This window comes from Muscardinus avellanarius (genome assembly GCF_963383645.1).
Source record: "Muscardinus avellanarius genome assembly, chromosome: 2".
NCBI classification, from domain to species: Eukaryota; Metazoa; Chordata; class Mammalia; order Rodentia; family Gliridae; genus Muscardinus; species Muscardinus avellanarius.
In genome coordinates, this window is record NC_137787.1 from 113,560,356 (window position 1) to 113,577,248 (window position 16,893).

At 38.9% G+C, this 16,893-nt stretch overlaps 1 protein-coding gene across 2 annotated transcripts in view; it reads right to left on the reverse strand.

The window, feature by feature from the left end:
* CNTNAP5 (contactin associated protein family member 5) overlaps positions 1 to 16,893 on the reverse strand; it is a gene marked incomplete at both ends in the record, with an annotated part of 1,017,925 nt that overhangs the window by 464,836 nt on the left and 536,196 nt on the right. For both annotated transcript variants that reach the window (XM_080690368.1, XM_080690367.1), the window contains one exon: positions 15,825 to 15,996. In XM_080690368.1, coding sequence (XP_080546494.1) covers positions 15,825 to 15,996 — 172 coding nt within the window. The remainder of the gene's footprint in view (positions 1 to 15,824; positions 15,997 to 16,893) is intronic.

A 16,893-nucleotide genomic window follows, 5' to 3' on the forward strand; every position in this document is an offset into this window, starting at 1 on the left:
TATATTGAAGAGAAGTGGTGATAATGGACATCCTTGTCTTGAACCTGGTTTTAGCGGGAATTCTTGAAGTGTTGCCACATTTAGTATGATATTGGCTGTGGGCTTATTGTAGATTGCCTTTATGATGTTGATATATGTTCTTTATTTTATTTTTAATGCCTCTGGATATTTGTGTTTTTTATTTTTATGTGGAATATACTGAAAATGGCATAAATTCAAACTGTGCTTGGCACTCTCCCCCTTCTCCTTCCCTCCCTCCCAACAACGAGTGTCCAGATTAACCATGCTATTTATATTTTTACATAAATTTGGATATATCTCTTTCATTAATCAACCTTAGCTTTTTTCTTCTCCTATCCTTCCCCTCTAGCTTTGATGAGGTTTCTCCTCCATTTTCTGTAGTCCCTCTGGTATCCCTAATACTCCCCAGTTTGAGCATATTAAAGAAAACATAAGTCCCTTCTCTTTCTGTGCTTGGTTGAAGTCACTTAACATAATCTTCTCCAGGTCTTCCCATCTTCTTGCAAATGACATGCTTTTGTTCATTATTATAGCTGTGTAGAATTCCATTTTGTGTATTTTCCATAATTTTGCAATCCATCCATCTCTTGATGGAGGCCTAAGTTGGTTCCATATTTTGGCTATTATGAATTGTGCTGCTATGAACATGGGTATGCATATATTACTGTAGTTCTCTGATTTCAACCCCTTTGAAAAGATACACAGGAGTGGTAAACATGGATCATATGGTGCATCCATTCCCAGTTTTCTAAGGAATCTCCACCCTGATCTCCATACCTGCTAAACTAGTTTGCACTCCCACTGACAGTGTAAAAGAGTTCCTCTTTCCCCACATCCTACCTGCTTTTGTTGTTATTTGAGTTATTTATGCTTGCCACTCTGATTGGAGTTAGATGGAATCTCATCGTAGTTTTGATTTGCATCTCCCTGATGGCTAATGATGTTGAACATCTTTTCTTGTATCTATTGGTCATTTGTGTCTCTTCTTTTGTGAAGTGTCTATTTAGTTCAGTTGCCCATTTCTTGATTAGGTTGTTAGTTTTGCTAGTGAAGAGTATTTTGAGCTCTTTGCATATTCTGCATATTAACTCTATCTGTGTGGTGGCTGGTAAAGATCTCCCATTCTGTAGGCTTTCTATTTAGGTTTTTGATGGTTTCCTTTGATGAGAAGAAACTTTTTAGTTTGATGTCATCCCACTTGTTAATTCTTGCTTTAATTTCCTGTGTACTGGAGGTCTTGTTGAGAAAGTTACTGCCTGTGCCTGTATGTTGGAGTGTTGAGCCTCTGCCCTCCTCTAATAACTTCACAGTCTCTGGTCTGAATTCTTAGTCTTTGATTCATCTAGAGTTGATTCCTGTGGATGGTGAGAGGTAAGGATTTAATTGCATCATTCTACAAATGGATAGCCAGTTGTCCCAGCACCATTTGTTGAAAAGGGTGTCTTTTCACCAGCTTACAAATTTAGCCCCTTTTTCAAAGATTGACTATAGGTGTGTGGATTTGTTTCTGTATCTTCTACTCTATTCCACTAGTCAGTCTGCCTATTGATGTGCCAATACCATGCTATTTTTACTATTATTGCTCTATAGTATAATTTGACGTCTAGGATTGTGATGCCTCCTGCCTGGTTTTTATTAATAAGAATTGCTTTGGCTAGTCTGGGTCTTTTCTGTCTTCATTAAAATTCATGACTGATTTTTCTAGGTCTATGATGAAGGTCATTGGTATTTTAATAGGAATTGCATTAAATCTATAGATCACTTTTCACAGAATGACCATTTTGATGATATTTATTCTTCCTACCCATGAGTAAGGGAGAACTTTGCATCTTCCTAGGTCTTCTTCAATTTTTTTCTTTAATGTTTGTAGTTTTTGTTGTAGAGGTCTTTTACAACTTTGGTTACATTTATTCCTAGTATTTTATTGGTTTTGAGGTTATAGTAAATGTCATTGTTTTATTTTTTTTTCATTTTGTATTCATTGTTGGCATAAAGAAAAGCAGCTGATTTCTTTAGATTGATTTTGTATTCTGCTACTTTGCTGAATTGTTTAATCAGCTCCAGTATTCTTTTGGTTGAGTACATTGGGTCTTTTAGAGAAAGGATCATGTCATCTGAAAATAAGCATAGTTTTAATTCCTCTCTTCCTTTGTGAATTTCTTTGATTTCCTTCTCTTGTCTTATTGCTGTGGCAAGAGTCTCAAGGACTATATTGAAAAGGAGTTGTGATAGTGGGCTTCCTTGTCTTGTTCCTGATTTTAGAAGAAAGTCTTGCAGTTTTTCCCCATCAATATGATGTTGGATTTGGGTTTATTGTATATTGCCTTAATGATGTTGAAATACATTCCTTCTATTCCAATTTTTTGCAGTGTTTTTAACAGAAATGGGTGCTGGAAAATGTCAAATGCTTTTTCAGCATCTATTGATATGATCATGTGTTTTTTTTTTTGTCTCAGTTCTACTTATGTGGTGAATAACGTGTATTGATTTATATATGTTGAACAAGTCTTGCTTATCTGGGATGAAGCCAACTTGGTCTCATGGTATACAATTCTCTTTATATGATTTTGAATGTATATTGCTAGTATTTTGTTTAGAATTTTTGCATCTATGTTCATCAAGGATATCAATCTGTAATTTTCCATTTTTGAGGTATCTTTATTTTGCTTAGGGATTAATGTGATACTGGCCTCATAGAAAGAATTTGGAAGACTTCCATCTCTTTCAATTTCCAGAATAATTTTTGAAGTATTGGGATTAGTTCTTCATTGTACGTTTTGTAGAATTCGGCTGGAAAACCATTATACTTTATTTTAAAACAGTGTCTGACTAAGTTGCTGAGTGTCTTTCTAAATTGCTGAGGCTGACCTCAAACCTGCAATCTTCCTGTCTTAAGCTTTCAAGTACTGGGATTACAGGTGCATCCTGCTACACCTAACACATATAAAATTTAAATCTATGCCAGAGCTTATACTGGGACATTTTTTATGGGTCTCCATAAAAGTAGACTTAAAATTAGACTGTAGGAAAATGCAAATGGTATGAGGTTTTTATGCTATACCCTGCTCTTCATTCATACTTGGCTTTCCTGCACATCTTAGATGCCTCACACATTGAGGGATTAATTAATATCACTGAAAATGCTAGCGATTTGCATAACTCTCCCTACTATTTGCAGCCTTTAACTATGTCTGCCCAAAAGGGGTGTGTGAAGAGGATGGAAGTAGTGTTCCCAGCTGACTGGAACAGGTTCTGGTCTTTGCTTCACTTCCTGTGGGTCTTGCACCTGAACTTCAGAGATGGCACTGAGCATGTGTGCCTGGTAGTTGGGCTGACCTTTAAAATATGCATTTCTCTTGTTATTTTCAGATTCTTGGAATTTTTCCATTTGCAAGCTAAAATAATCATCTCCATCTTTACACAGATATTTCTTTGTAGACAAACTTTCTTAATAGTTTGCTAAGAGTAAGGTAGCCTGCTTGATATTAGAAACAAATGACTAGCTGGGCGTGGTGGTGCACTCTTGTAATTCCTGTGCTTGGGAGGCAGAGACAGGAGGATCACACAGGTTCAAAGCCAGCCTCGCTGGCTTAAGGGACTCTGTTTCCAAATAAAAATATAGAATAGGTCTGGGAGTGTAGCCCAAAGGTAGGAGGGTTTCCAGAAACCCTAGTACCACCAAAATAAATAAATAAATAAATAAATAAATAAATAAATAAATAAATAAAATGAATGACTAGAAGGCTAACTCTTTAACAATGACTGCCTAAGAAGGGGTGTGAGAAGAGGACAGAAGTGGTATTCCCAGTAGACAGCTTGTCCCAGCACACTTGGGTTTGGGAAGAAATTGGGAATATGGTTTTAGCCAAAACCCCACTTAGAACCTTTTCCCCAAAGAGAGCAGAGTTTTTTACTTCCCAGCTCCATGATCCCCACAGCAAACAGTGATTTCTACAGAGGTAGGACACATAGACAGATAAATGAGATCAGAATCATTGGGCAGAGGTTTGTAAAAGGTGTTGGGAAGTGTGCACATTTGAGAAATTCACTGAGAAGAGTTTAAAGAGATCTTTGAACACTTGCTTATGCAGAGTTTAGAAACAGTACATCTATGTCTCACCTTTCTAACATCCTGTCCCATCACTATATAAACAAGCCTTTTTCTCAGATTTTCTCCTATTTTTTATTCACTTTCATTCTGACACTCTTTCTATTTGAAAAGAAATATGTCAATTTCCATGGTTATTTGGCAAAAATCAGCATATTTCCAAGAAGTTTAATGTAGTCAGAGATTTTTTCCCGGTGCTCAGTGCTAGCCATATCCTCAGCTTCTGTCAAACACCCACCATGTCTGAGATTTGCCAAATACAAGAGATAAATTGGTAAGTGACCCATACTTGCTAAATAGATTACTTGTGTACAGGGAAATCAGGAGACCAGATTAGAAGAGAAACAATTGTTTGCTTTCTAAGATAAAGAACTCCTTTCCTTGACCTGCTGAGGTGATGGACACCTGTAATTTCTGTTTGGGAGGCTAAGACAGAAGGATTACAGATTTGAGATCAGCTCCAGCAATTTATTGAGACCTTATTTCAAAATAAAAATAGTTAGTTTATTTATTAGATAAATAAACTAAAAAAAAAGTCCAAAAAAAGAAAAAAGGAAAGGAAAAACTATTAAAAGAAAAACAACACACAAACACACACAGAAATAGAATTTGCCTTGTTCATGCTTGGATACCCAGCGCAAAGGAAATAGACATTCAGAAAAGATGAGCTGTCTGGGTCACAGAGGATCTGGAATGGGGGAAGTGACAGTTGTATGAGACAACTGTGTCTACGAGTCTAATTCTCAGTGCAAAACAGAGGATGTGTGATCTCTCAGCAAATTGGAATGAGAAGTGTGATTCAGTATCTATTGGATGGAGTCATATGGTATGTGACCATGTGCACACACATGTGGAACATGAGTACTAATACTGAGACCCATGGTGTTTATTTCAGACTGTGAAGTTTTTGACTCTCAGTAAGCTAGTCAAACTTCTAATCGCAGAGTTGTTTCTGAACCACAACCAGGGTTATTTTGATAGCTAAAGAGAGATAGTCTCCTACCTAGTTATTGCCATACTTTTCAGTATGGATGAAAACAGGCAGCCAGGGGATTCTAACGTTGTGTCATAACAAAGTCATGTTATGTGTAGCAGGACCAGAAAGTCATATATGACTGTTCTGGTCCTGCTACACAGCACATAAATTTCAAGGCTGTGGCACTAGAACTTGGTTTCATTTTCTCTCTGCAGCAGCTACCTGTTTAGGTAGATGTGGTTTGCTCTGCGTTCCCCATGTGTGCAGGCTACCACTATTCTTTTTCTACAGGTTGGTTTGGGAGAGGAGGGCCTACCACCTACCAGTGGGCCCAGTAAGTCAAGTAAAAATCTTTCTAATATGTGGCTGGACCTACAGAGGAAATTAAAACTCTGGAATCAAGTGAATACATTAATTACTTCCCAAAATGACAAAATATCGTCTGTATGTAGGTAAATTACTCAAAGAAGTATTTTCCTGTTCTGCCTCAATGCAGTTTTTTTTTTTTTAAATCAGCCTGCTGATCTGCACTAGAGCCCTGTCCATTGCTGTCTCTAAAGCTTTTAAGTCTAAGAACTTTTTGCTTTTGGCTCTGGTCAATCCTTGTCGAAACCTTAAGAGGAATGAGAGGATAATATCACCTGGCTGTTGTTTGAATACCTTGAAATAAAAAAAAAAATCTGTCTTACCCCTCTTGACCCGTAATGGAGCTGAGACTTTAAAAAGAGGGCTTACAGTTGGTTGTGTCCAAAGCTGGGTGAAGATGTGCATGTTTTCCATTATGAAATCTATACCTTGTTCAGTTTCAAAGGGAGTTCTTAAACTCATGTTAAGGTGTTTCCTTGTCTTTCAACCAGTAAGGTACCAGGACACATGGTACCAACTAGGCTTGCAAGACGGGAGCCCTTGGATTTGGCTTCTCATTCTGTGTTCACATCCTTTGAAGCCTTCAAGACCTGATGTGAATTCTATGAACTTCCTACAGAGATCCTAATTTAAAATAAAATAGTACAGAGCTCCTTTAAAACTGATACTTCAGAGCAGCATCAGTGAATACCTTCTACTGCAGCTCCATCTGCCTTCCTATGGACTCAAAATTGTAAAGGTCTTTTCCTTATCAAAACATGTGTTTACAATGGATAGACTACCACTTTTCTTTTTGGATCAGAGAAAACAGTGTCAAAAGGTACAGGTGCTTTAGCTCCAGGGCCCTGTGAGTGGACATCAATGCAGATGCAGGAAAGTGAGTGTGGCATCAATTGTGCATAAGGGAGCCTCTCAGAGAATGTGAGAAACCGATGGAAGGTCCTTATCAGGGTGGCCGGTAAAGGCTTGTTGAGATATTGATCCTGTAAAGAGATCAATAAGGATGAATCTCTTTCTTCTATTTATTAATTTAGAAATGTTTTCAGCCTCCCAGAAGTGACTTGAGAATCTAAAATAACCTTTATCTCATGTTTTCATCTAAGACCAAAAGTTTTCTTGGCTTTTATGTTGTTTAAAATCAGAATTTCTTTTTAATTTATTTTGGGGGAGGATTGAACCTGAGACATCCTTCCTCTGTGCTTTTTCTCCAGCCCTTCTCATTTTTTAATTTTAAAACAGGTTCTTGCTAAGTGTCTGAGAGTGTCTCTAAGTTTCTGAGGCTAACCTCAAACCTGATATCCTCCTGTCTCAGTTTCCCAAATACTGGGATTACAAGTATGAGCCACCAAACCCAGCCTTAGTGAATATTTCTTAGGAAAGATAATCCAGGCACCTACAGATTTCAGTAGGCATTTCTTCACAGCTTCCTGAAAGTGTACACTGTGCCTCAGTGTGGAAAGAATAGCTCTTGGAACAAATACCTCATCTTTGGAAGTGCTGGAGGCAACTCACCCATATCATTATTCTGCCTCTGTCTTTAGCATCAGTATTTCCGATTGCCAGTTGGTGGGAAAAGCTTCTCAGCCCGAATTAAGCACCACCCTCAGTGTGGCTGGCACTCTGGTTTCCCATGAATTAATGGCATCTTGATTCCCTCTTATCACAGGTAGGGAAGTACCTACCATTCATCTCTCTGATACTAATTCAGCTTCTCTGTGACCCACTGCCATTTTGCAGCCACTCCAACTCAGGGAAACGACTATTGCACTGGAGCACGTGGAATACCTGTGGGGCCTCTCTAACCCAGGCCACTCTAAATTTCTCCAGACATCCTCTCATTTCCTCATTAATATCACCCAGTATCTGCATTGACTGCCAGTGCCTATTTCTCCTCCTTCTCTGAGGTTTTGGCTATATAAGCCTCCCGCATTTATATGGACTGAGAAATTGGCAAAAATGAGGTTTGAATCCAGGCCCCCATCACTTCATGTGATGGGGAGAGCACGATATCTTAACATTTCTCAATGTGGAGCCCGGAGCTCAGATCCTGTGGCTTTGTCCTTTTGACAGCTTTCCTTGTGCCCAAAATAAAGGCGTTTCATTTTGGAGAAGAACTAAAACATATGGAAACCTCTGCCATGGAATATTTTTATATTCCCACTGTTTCTGACAAACTCCTACACATGAGATGGGTTGGGAGCAGGAGTCTGTTTATAGGAGGTTATCCAACAGAAAGTTATCCAGCTCACAGTGTGTATGGCACTCAATTCCTGAGCTGAGGAGGTAAGAATTTTGACCAGAGCATTTGGCAAGATGTTTTCCTTCAAAGAGGATATGTTGAGGGAAAAAGAAATGGTGCTGCTCCAACTGTGAGCCACTCTTTTGAAAAAGTAAATTGTTTTATTTTTCACTAGGATAAGTGTGAAAAGCTTCCTTGGGATGGAATAACAAAGAAAACAGGGACAGTCCCTGGTTGGAGACCTGACTTTGCCACCAGCTGTGTGATTTCCATTTCTACCTATATATATTTAGGTCTTTTATCTATTTTGAGTTAATATTTGTATATGGGATTAGGTAAGGGTCCAATTTTATTCTTTTTCATGTAATTTTAATTTTTCAACAATATTTAGTTAAAAGCTTATTATTTCCTCCACCAAATGTTCGTGGAAACCTTGTCAAATATAACTTGACAATATATGGAAAAATTTAGCTCTAGGCTTTTATTTAGCTCCAATGGTTTATATATCTGCCTTTAGAACAGAACTACACTGTTTCAATTATTGTAGCTTTATATGGTTTGAAATCAGAAAATATATATCTTCTAACTTTGTTCTTTTTCGAGATCGTTTTGGGTATCTAGAGTCCAAATTCCATATTAGGATAGATTTTTTTCTGAAAAATAAATATATAAATATATGACAGTTTCACCTAAAAAAAAGAAAAAATATTCTCTGGTAAGAAAGAAAGCAAAAAGAAATATTGTAATGTTTTCTTTAAGTTATCAAAAGCTTGGTATCAGACAAATGAAACTGTTATGTGAGATTATCATTTTTAATTTTGAATAAATTGCTATAATACTAAAAAAAAAAAAAAAAAACAGGCCTAGCTGATCTCCAAAGACCTTCCCCAATAGCACAAATGCATGAGGAAGGTTGACAGGCTTGGGACTCACCAAAGCACTTTGCCAGGTGTACTGAGTCTTTGGGAAATCAGCAGCTGTCAGTTTTTATAATGGTGTCAATAGGTGGTGACACACTGGGTAGAAATCATATCTTTTTCACAGAACTGCATCACTTTGCAGAGCCCACTGTCTCCAGGCTTTATATTATCAGTTCTCTAAGTGTGATCACTGGGCCCACTCATTGGAAGTTCTCTAAGTGTGATCACTGGGCCCACTCATTGGAAGTAGCAGCACTCAGGAATTTGCATAAATGCAAATCCTTAGGCTCATCCCTCATTGCCCTGCAATATGTGTTTTACATGCCCTTTTGGTGATTCTAAAGCAAACACACTCAAATCTGTGTAGAACACTTAAGGAGGTCCTCACACTTAGTTTCTGCAAACGAAGGGTCAGCACATACATGAACCTGGGAAGAAGGACCTCCTTAAACATTACCTTGTCTCTTCCTAGTCCTGTCCCTGGAACAATACCTTAGGAAAGTCTGAGGATGGGACCTTGGCACTCAAATGAATGGGTATTATAATGGGCAGTGAAGTAAAAAGAAGCCCAAAGAGCTTCAAGAATTGACTGATTTGAGAACACATGTTTGAAGGCATGCCTAGGGGGGGTCACTTTTTAAGTAACTACTGAGGATCACTTGGCCATGGTGGGGCCTGAGGGGGTTTCAGAGAGACACCTAACGCTTTCTGTCCTCAGGAAAGATGGAGAATCAGCCAATGCTTTGGCATTGGGAATTAGCCTGGTGAGCATTTTCTGAGTACCTACTGCACACTGGATATCCAAATGTGGACATGACTACTCACACCTTCTCATTTTTTTCTCTACACAAAGGTACCTATTATGATCTGGCTCTACAAAAGAGGAAACAGGGACAAAAGTTCCAATAGCATGTGTCTTATTGCAAGCTGATCAGCAGCGGATGGGGTCCTAGGTGCACTGTCCTGCCTCTCAGATCTGTAGCCACCCTCACCAGGATTCAGGATTCTGTCTATGTACTACCTTCTCTTCCCCCATCCCAGCCAACTTCCTCATCTGCATCCTTGGTTTTCCCTTCTGGCTTAACATTACACTTTTGATCCATTTCCAATTTAAACAGGATTTGGCATCTGTCTTTCCTGCCTTGTTACTCAAACCCAACAAGGGTGGGACATGGATTCTGAAATAGACTTTGACACCTCTAGATCTGGTCCATCTCACTCCACTCACTCTCCTGAAACTGCACCAAAATGGAATGACCCCATTTTAAATAGAACCACTTACTGGGCAGGTAAGGTTGGCAAAAAAATTTAACATATTACGTGTTCTTTTTTGTGGCACTTTGGACTGAATCCAGGGACATTCTACCTTCCAGCTATACCCCCAGCCCTATTTTTTATTTATTTTATTTTGAAACAGTGTCTCACTAAGTTGCAGAGGGCCTCACTAAGTAGCTGAGGCTGGCTGTGATTCCTCCTGTCTCAGCCAACAAAGTATGGGAATTACAAGCTTGTACCATATGCCTGGCTACATTGTATGTTCTTGAACTCTCTGGGCAGAAGATGGTGTAACATATTTAGAGTCACAAACACACAGTGATTAACAATTTCAGGTCAGTACTTGCTTGATAAATTGTACAGAAAAAGGTAACATACATCTCTGGGCCTTAGTTTTCACCACTTAAAAATGGGGACTATTAATGTTTGGGTTAGGAATGTTCCCCAAAGGCTCAGGTGTCCAGGCTTGGTCCCTGAGGCAGCAGTGCCAAGGAGTGAGCTTCTGGAAGGTCACTAGGGCTCTGATTTTATCAGTGGATTAATGTACCTGATAGGTTTATATTTTAATGGGTTCTTGGGAGGTGGTGAAAACTTTGGGAGGTGTGGCCTAGTTGGAGGAAATAAGTCCTGGGAGCAAAGGTTTCAGAGATTACTACAACTTCTCCCTGGTCCTTCCTTTATCCTTCCCTGCTTTTGTTTCCTGGTCACTATGAAGTGGACAGATTTCCTTCACCATGACCTTCCTCCATGACATCCTGTGCCAACCTCAGACCAAGAAACAACCAAGCCAGTAATCATTAATGAAAACCTCTGAAATTGTGAGCTAAAATAAAATTTCCTGGCCAGGCATGGTGGCACACACCCGTAATTTCAGGATATGGATGGCTAGACAGGAGGGTCACAGATTTGAGGCTTCAGAAACTTCTTTAAAAATAATAAAATAAAACAGGTCTGGGGTGTGACTCAAAGTAAGACATATCCCTGGGTTCAGTTCTCAGTAACACACCACACACACACACACACACACACACACACACACACACACACGAGAGAGAGAGAGAGAGAGAGAGAGAGAGAGAGAGAGAGAGAGAGAGAGTATTTCTTTGTTTAAGTTGACATTTTCAGGATTTTGTTGCAGTGATGGAAAACTGGCCAACACATAAATTTTTGTGGTTCTAGACTTCCAGGACTCAATAGATTTTGCAGCATTTTACCTGTCAGGAATGTACCTAAGTCAGTGTTATGCATTCATTTAGTGCCCGTTCGTGAGCCTGAACCACAGAGAGTATGATAAACAGCATTTCCTGATTAAACAATCATTAGCAGTGACTTTTTTCAGGATATGATAGAATATAATGTCTGGTTCACTTCAAGTTCAAGAGGGAAAACAGTTCTAGTTGAGAGAGAAGAGGAGCTTAGAAGAAATCATGAGGCTGGAGGTGTAGAGTCAAAATAGGATGGGTATTTTGTATGTTTTGTATCCTACCAAACAGAGTAACTGTGTGTGTGTGTGTGTGTGTGTGTGTGTGTGTGTGTGTGTGTGTGTAGTATTGGGGCTTGAACAAGGGAAGTTCTAAATATGAGCTACATCTCCATCCCTATTGTTATTGTATTTTGAAAAAGGGTCTCACTAAGTCACTGCATACTAGCCTTGAACCTGCCATCCTCTGGTTTCTGAGGCTCGAGGGATTATAGGAATATGCCACCATGCCAGAATTAAGATCAATGGACTTTTTAAAGGGTTGAAACCTTCTAGAAAGGTTAATTCTGATCCTCACTACTTCCTAACACCCCACCAGGCTCAGAAGCTGCAGAAGCCACACTTTTAATGCTGTCAGATTTTTGTACTTGGCCAACTTATTCCCCCACCTGTATTTCAGAGGGCAGAAAATTTGCTAATTTGCTCATTTTTTACAAAATACAAATTGTTAAAATCCTATAATTCTACAGACAGGACCCTCATAGCTTTTACTCAAAATAATGCCTCAAAGCAGATTGTAAAAGCCAAACTCATAAGTCTACACTCTCCATCTCCAAGGGAACCTACCTGGAAGACGCTTGCTGCTATTGGAACATGTATGTTTCTGGTATCAATGTTATCTTGGACTTCTCTTACTTGATTTCACTACAATGGCCAGAACTAAGACCCTTTAAGACATAACATTGGGGCCAGCAAGAAGAAAAGCTGGAAGGGATGGAACCCATTTTATTTGAAGGAGAAAAAAGATAGCTAGGGAAGACAAGGAGGAAGCCTGGGTCTCTGCAGCCTCTCAGAGAGGAAAGAAGAGGACTCTGGAAGTAAGAAGAGACTCAGACTCTCATCCCAGGATTTCCTATACAGGATCAAGGATGAGGAAAACCGTAGCCAGACTTTCATTCCTTTTCCAACAAACAGCATATCCTCTGGGAAACACGACTTTGCACTGACTGTGAAACCAAGTTCACATTCAATATCACATAAAAATTGAAATGCAGACACAGAAGTTCCCTCCTCTCTAAACCCTGCCCATTGCCCAGCAATTGTTAAAATAAGATTGATCGATAATGAAATAAGCAAAGCCCTTTGCCACAGGTTTCCTTTTTGCCTGTGAAAGTGTCTGGTAAATAAATAAAAAAAAAGTACCACCTGCTCAGTAAACTAAACATAATCCTTTACTAAACAATTTACTGAAACACAATTGTATGTAATATAATTATACAAGACTACAGTTACAAGAAAGTAATGATGCAGCATAGCTAGCAATGACTTTCATGTAATAAAAATAATGAGAGCTTCCTTGATTAGAAATTAAGGTATCAAAGAGAACTTTATTAATAAATGCTCCCTATATTGATCCACACTTTACAAAAGGATGTACTAACTGATGAAGGAGAAGTTTTTTTGTTGTTGATTTTTATTCTTTTACTACTGGGAATTCAGGGGCATTATTCTTCTGAGCTACAGCCTAGATATTTTTTTATATTTTTTATTTGGCTAAGTTACTGAGGGTTTTGATAAGTTTCTGAGACTGCTTTGAGCCTGTGATCCTTCTGTCTCAGCCTCTCAAGTACTGGGATTACAAGCATGTGTCACCATATCAAACTGAAGTAGGATTTGTCACTCACTATTATGAAAGACCATAGGGGTAGTAACTATTTTTGTAATGTGTTTTATTCTGAGATCTCTGTCAGAAAATATATTTATAATTTTATTGGTATGTTGTAATTATACATCACAGTGAGATTCAAAATTATATTTTCATACATACACACAGAATTTGGTCTGTTTTCCTCCACATCCCAACCCATTTCCCTCTCTACCCTCCCTATATATGTTGGTGAGATTGGTATCTATACTTTCATATATCTACACAAACAAACTGTTCTGTTTCTAAAGCCTCCATTGTTTTCCTCCCCCGCCTTTTTCCTTCTTCCAGCCCCTTCCACTATTACGCTGGTCTTTCTTTTCCTTTTGTTCACACTTGTTACTATTTCCTCTCTAGTTTCTACATAGGAGAGAGAACATATGACCCTTGATTTTTCTTTTTTTTTTGTGTGTGTGTGTGGTATTGAGGATGGAACCCAGGGGCTTTTCTACCTCCAGGCTATACTCCCAGACCTATTTTATACTTTACTTGGAATCAGAGTCTTACTAAGGTGCTGAGAGCTTCACCAAGTAACTGAGGCTGTCGTCAAACCTGTGTGATCCTCCTGTCTCATCCTCCCAAGTTGATGACATGACAGAAGAAGAAGAAGAAGAAGAAGAAGAAGAAGAAGAAGAAGAAGAAGAAGAAGAAGGAGAAGAAGAGAAAGTGGAGGAAGAGGAGGAGGATAAGGAAGAGGAGAAGATGATCCAGGAATCTGTGTGGTTTGTGGCTGATTCCATTAGTAGTGGGATCAAAAGAGAAATAAGTGCATAGATTCCACCAAATCATCCCAGCGCCAGTCATTCCAAGCATTAGTAGAGCCCATTTTCTACACAACTGCTGCTCATTAGAGGCACCTGCTGCTTTTTCCTTGCTCCTTGGGACTGAGATGGTCCCATGACTAACTGTGTGTTAACTCTACCCTCCTATTTCCTCACTTGCTCCTGAGCCCATCTTTCACTGGCAAGTCTGACTGAGGTGGGCTGAGGACCTGGGAACAGTAAGAATTAAAGCAGACATTTATATCGCCCTTTCTGTGAGGCTGGACAGGTGAGCAGGAAGATAAGAGACTGATGGGCACCAAGAATCAGGGCCCTGAACAGTCCACAGATAATCACTAAAATTAAAGATCAAAACTGTGCAAAAGTCACTGGTTTCCCAAAATCCAATTCTGCCCATTCAAAAATAACAGATTAAAAAACTCAAAAATATTTAAAAGCCATTTCCGAAGGACTGCAAAGTTGCTCTCTTTACTGGATATCCCCCTTGGAGGGGAGCTGATTTGCCCTCTATCTTTTTCTAACTTAAAATAAACTTTTATATTTCTATACCCTTCACTAGTCCGTGCATTTCATCTGTGGAGATCCACTGGACAAGAACCCTAAAAAGAAGAGAAACCTCCATTTCATTACCACTTTCTTTCTGTTTCTCATCTAGAGCATGCAGGCAAATTCCACCAGCACACAAAGGTATTCATGATTAGTCCTGGCATATCTCCAACTATATCCAGCCATATTTCCCACCCACAAGGACCTGTCATTCCTACTGAGCTATATTTATTGAATCTAAGGACATCATGAATAATAAGATACACCACTAATTACATACCACTGAGAAAAATAAGTGCTGCCAATTAAACTATTACATACCATCAGTTACAAAATGCATTCCGATAAGATGTTTAAAATGCAAAATAAAACTTATTTTGAGTGGGTAAAACATGCAAGCCCAGGTTCTCTCCTGTTTTCATGCCTTTACATGATGTTCTGCTCTGTTACCTCCCCAACCATCCCACCTTGGCCAACCCTGACTTTGCCTCCTCCTTTAAAAGCCACACACTATCCCCTTCCCAAACCTACTAGACCTTGTTCTTAGGGCCAGACTAAATTGCCACTGCCACATGTCCAGCAAATAAGGGCTCAATTCTTCATCATTTGTCTCAACTTACTGTAATAGCTAATTAAAGCCCTGATAAAATTTGAGTGGAAGAGCTATATCATCAGCACATAGGCAAGCATTTAACAGTTATTAATGATCTAATAAATGATATATTTCTCAGGTTGATCAGACTTAGAAGAATAAGGAAGGTAAATGATACAGAATAAGAAGGTACATGTTGCTGAAAACCCATAAATCATTCTCTGTGGCTTTTCCTGATGAGTCTTTGAATCTAGAAATTTCCAAAAGAAGAGGAGCAAGATTCCAGGAGAAATGAAGAAGAAAAATGAACTTTTTCTAGATCTGTGAGCTGTAGATTCAACCTATTAATTCTTGTTAGGATTTAATGTCCTCTGGGTCAAAGGAAGAGTGGGGGGGGCGGGGGGCAATAACAACCAAAACTGGCCACCCCGGGTGTTACTGTGTGTAGTTTGCATGGCTGAAGCCTGTGCTCTAGGATTCTCAAGGGCCTGATTTTCAGGTGCCTTTGGTAGAGGACCCACTGCAGTGAGTGAAGAAGGCAGTCTAGGATAGCAGCAATCCCTCAAACCTTTTTACTTTACTCTTAACTTCACAGTAATCAAATGTTGTTTGTGCATAAAATTTTAATCCTTTCACAAATTTGTATTTTGATTTAATTTACATATCCCATTTACTGAAAGTCAACAGAAAGAGAGATTCCGCTAATTTAAACTATTTTTCTCTGGGCCTGAAATCCTTTCAGAGATATTTTCATTAGGCGACTCAATTATGTCTAATGTGGCTAATGCTGGTGGATTAGAATTTTGCTTAAAGAAACTCATATTTGGAACAATGAGAATGGGAAGGAGAATAGAGGAGAAGAGATAATAATTACCTGTCTTCGATGCTACACAGATCAATGTGTAAATCACTAAAATTCCCCAAGGAACCTTGCTGAACTGAAAGGAGGTCCTTGGGCTGGTTATCAATAAAGATGAGCCTCATGCAGCCTTGGAAAGCTTTAACCGGATTTAAACATTGGGAATCAGTGAGATTTTCAGGGCACCCTGTGGGACAGAGAACAAAAATGAAACACTGAAATGATCCATGATTGCTTTGGCAACCTATTGATGGAAAACCTTGAGATTTAATTATTTTGGTGCTTTTTCATTCACAGCATAGCATGCACTTCTGTTGTAAATCCTGGCATTCCCAGGAAGGGGGACAATATGGTACAAAACGGACATACTCAATCACTTTCCAGGAAACCAAACATGTATTCAAGGGAAGACCCAAAGTATAACATTTGTCTTGTTCTCATTTTATTTTACATCGGTAGGCTATTTGTCATTGTTTTGCATGGTTTTATTATTGATCTCAAGGAAGAAACATACTGTAACTACTTGGGGAATATTGACTCTGTCTTGAAACACACAACTAAATGCACATTTCAATCCTGAATTACACTTTCAATGGAAATGATGCTTAGGGTAAGGATATCAGCAGAGTAATTGTCTGGTTAATTGTTAGCATTAACAGGCTTAGAGTTTCAGCAAGGTACACAGAGGAATGAAATTGGAATTTCAAAGTGATATGTAAAGCAAATCCAGACTTAAGTGAACTAAGAGTTTAAATGCACATAGTTATAGGGCTGTAATACCATATGTGAAAGATTAATACCATACCTTTTAAAAGAGTGTTCTTTTTGAAAGAAACATATTGCACTGATTTAGCATAGCTTTCAACCAGGGCATATTCACTTCTCATTAAGACAGGTGTAGAGCAAGACGAATAAATGAGTGATTGTGCTCTTTATAAACCCCATCTCAATGGTTTAATAGGTTCAGAGCATCTGGGAATGCAAGCTTGAAAACATGGCAATTACCCATAAATAATTGGGAATTATTCCAGCCATCTCTAATAGATAGAGATGCCAGGCTGCTGGTTAACAGCTCACAGGCACA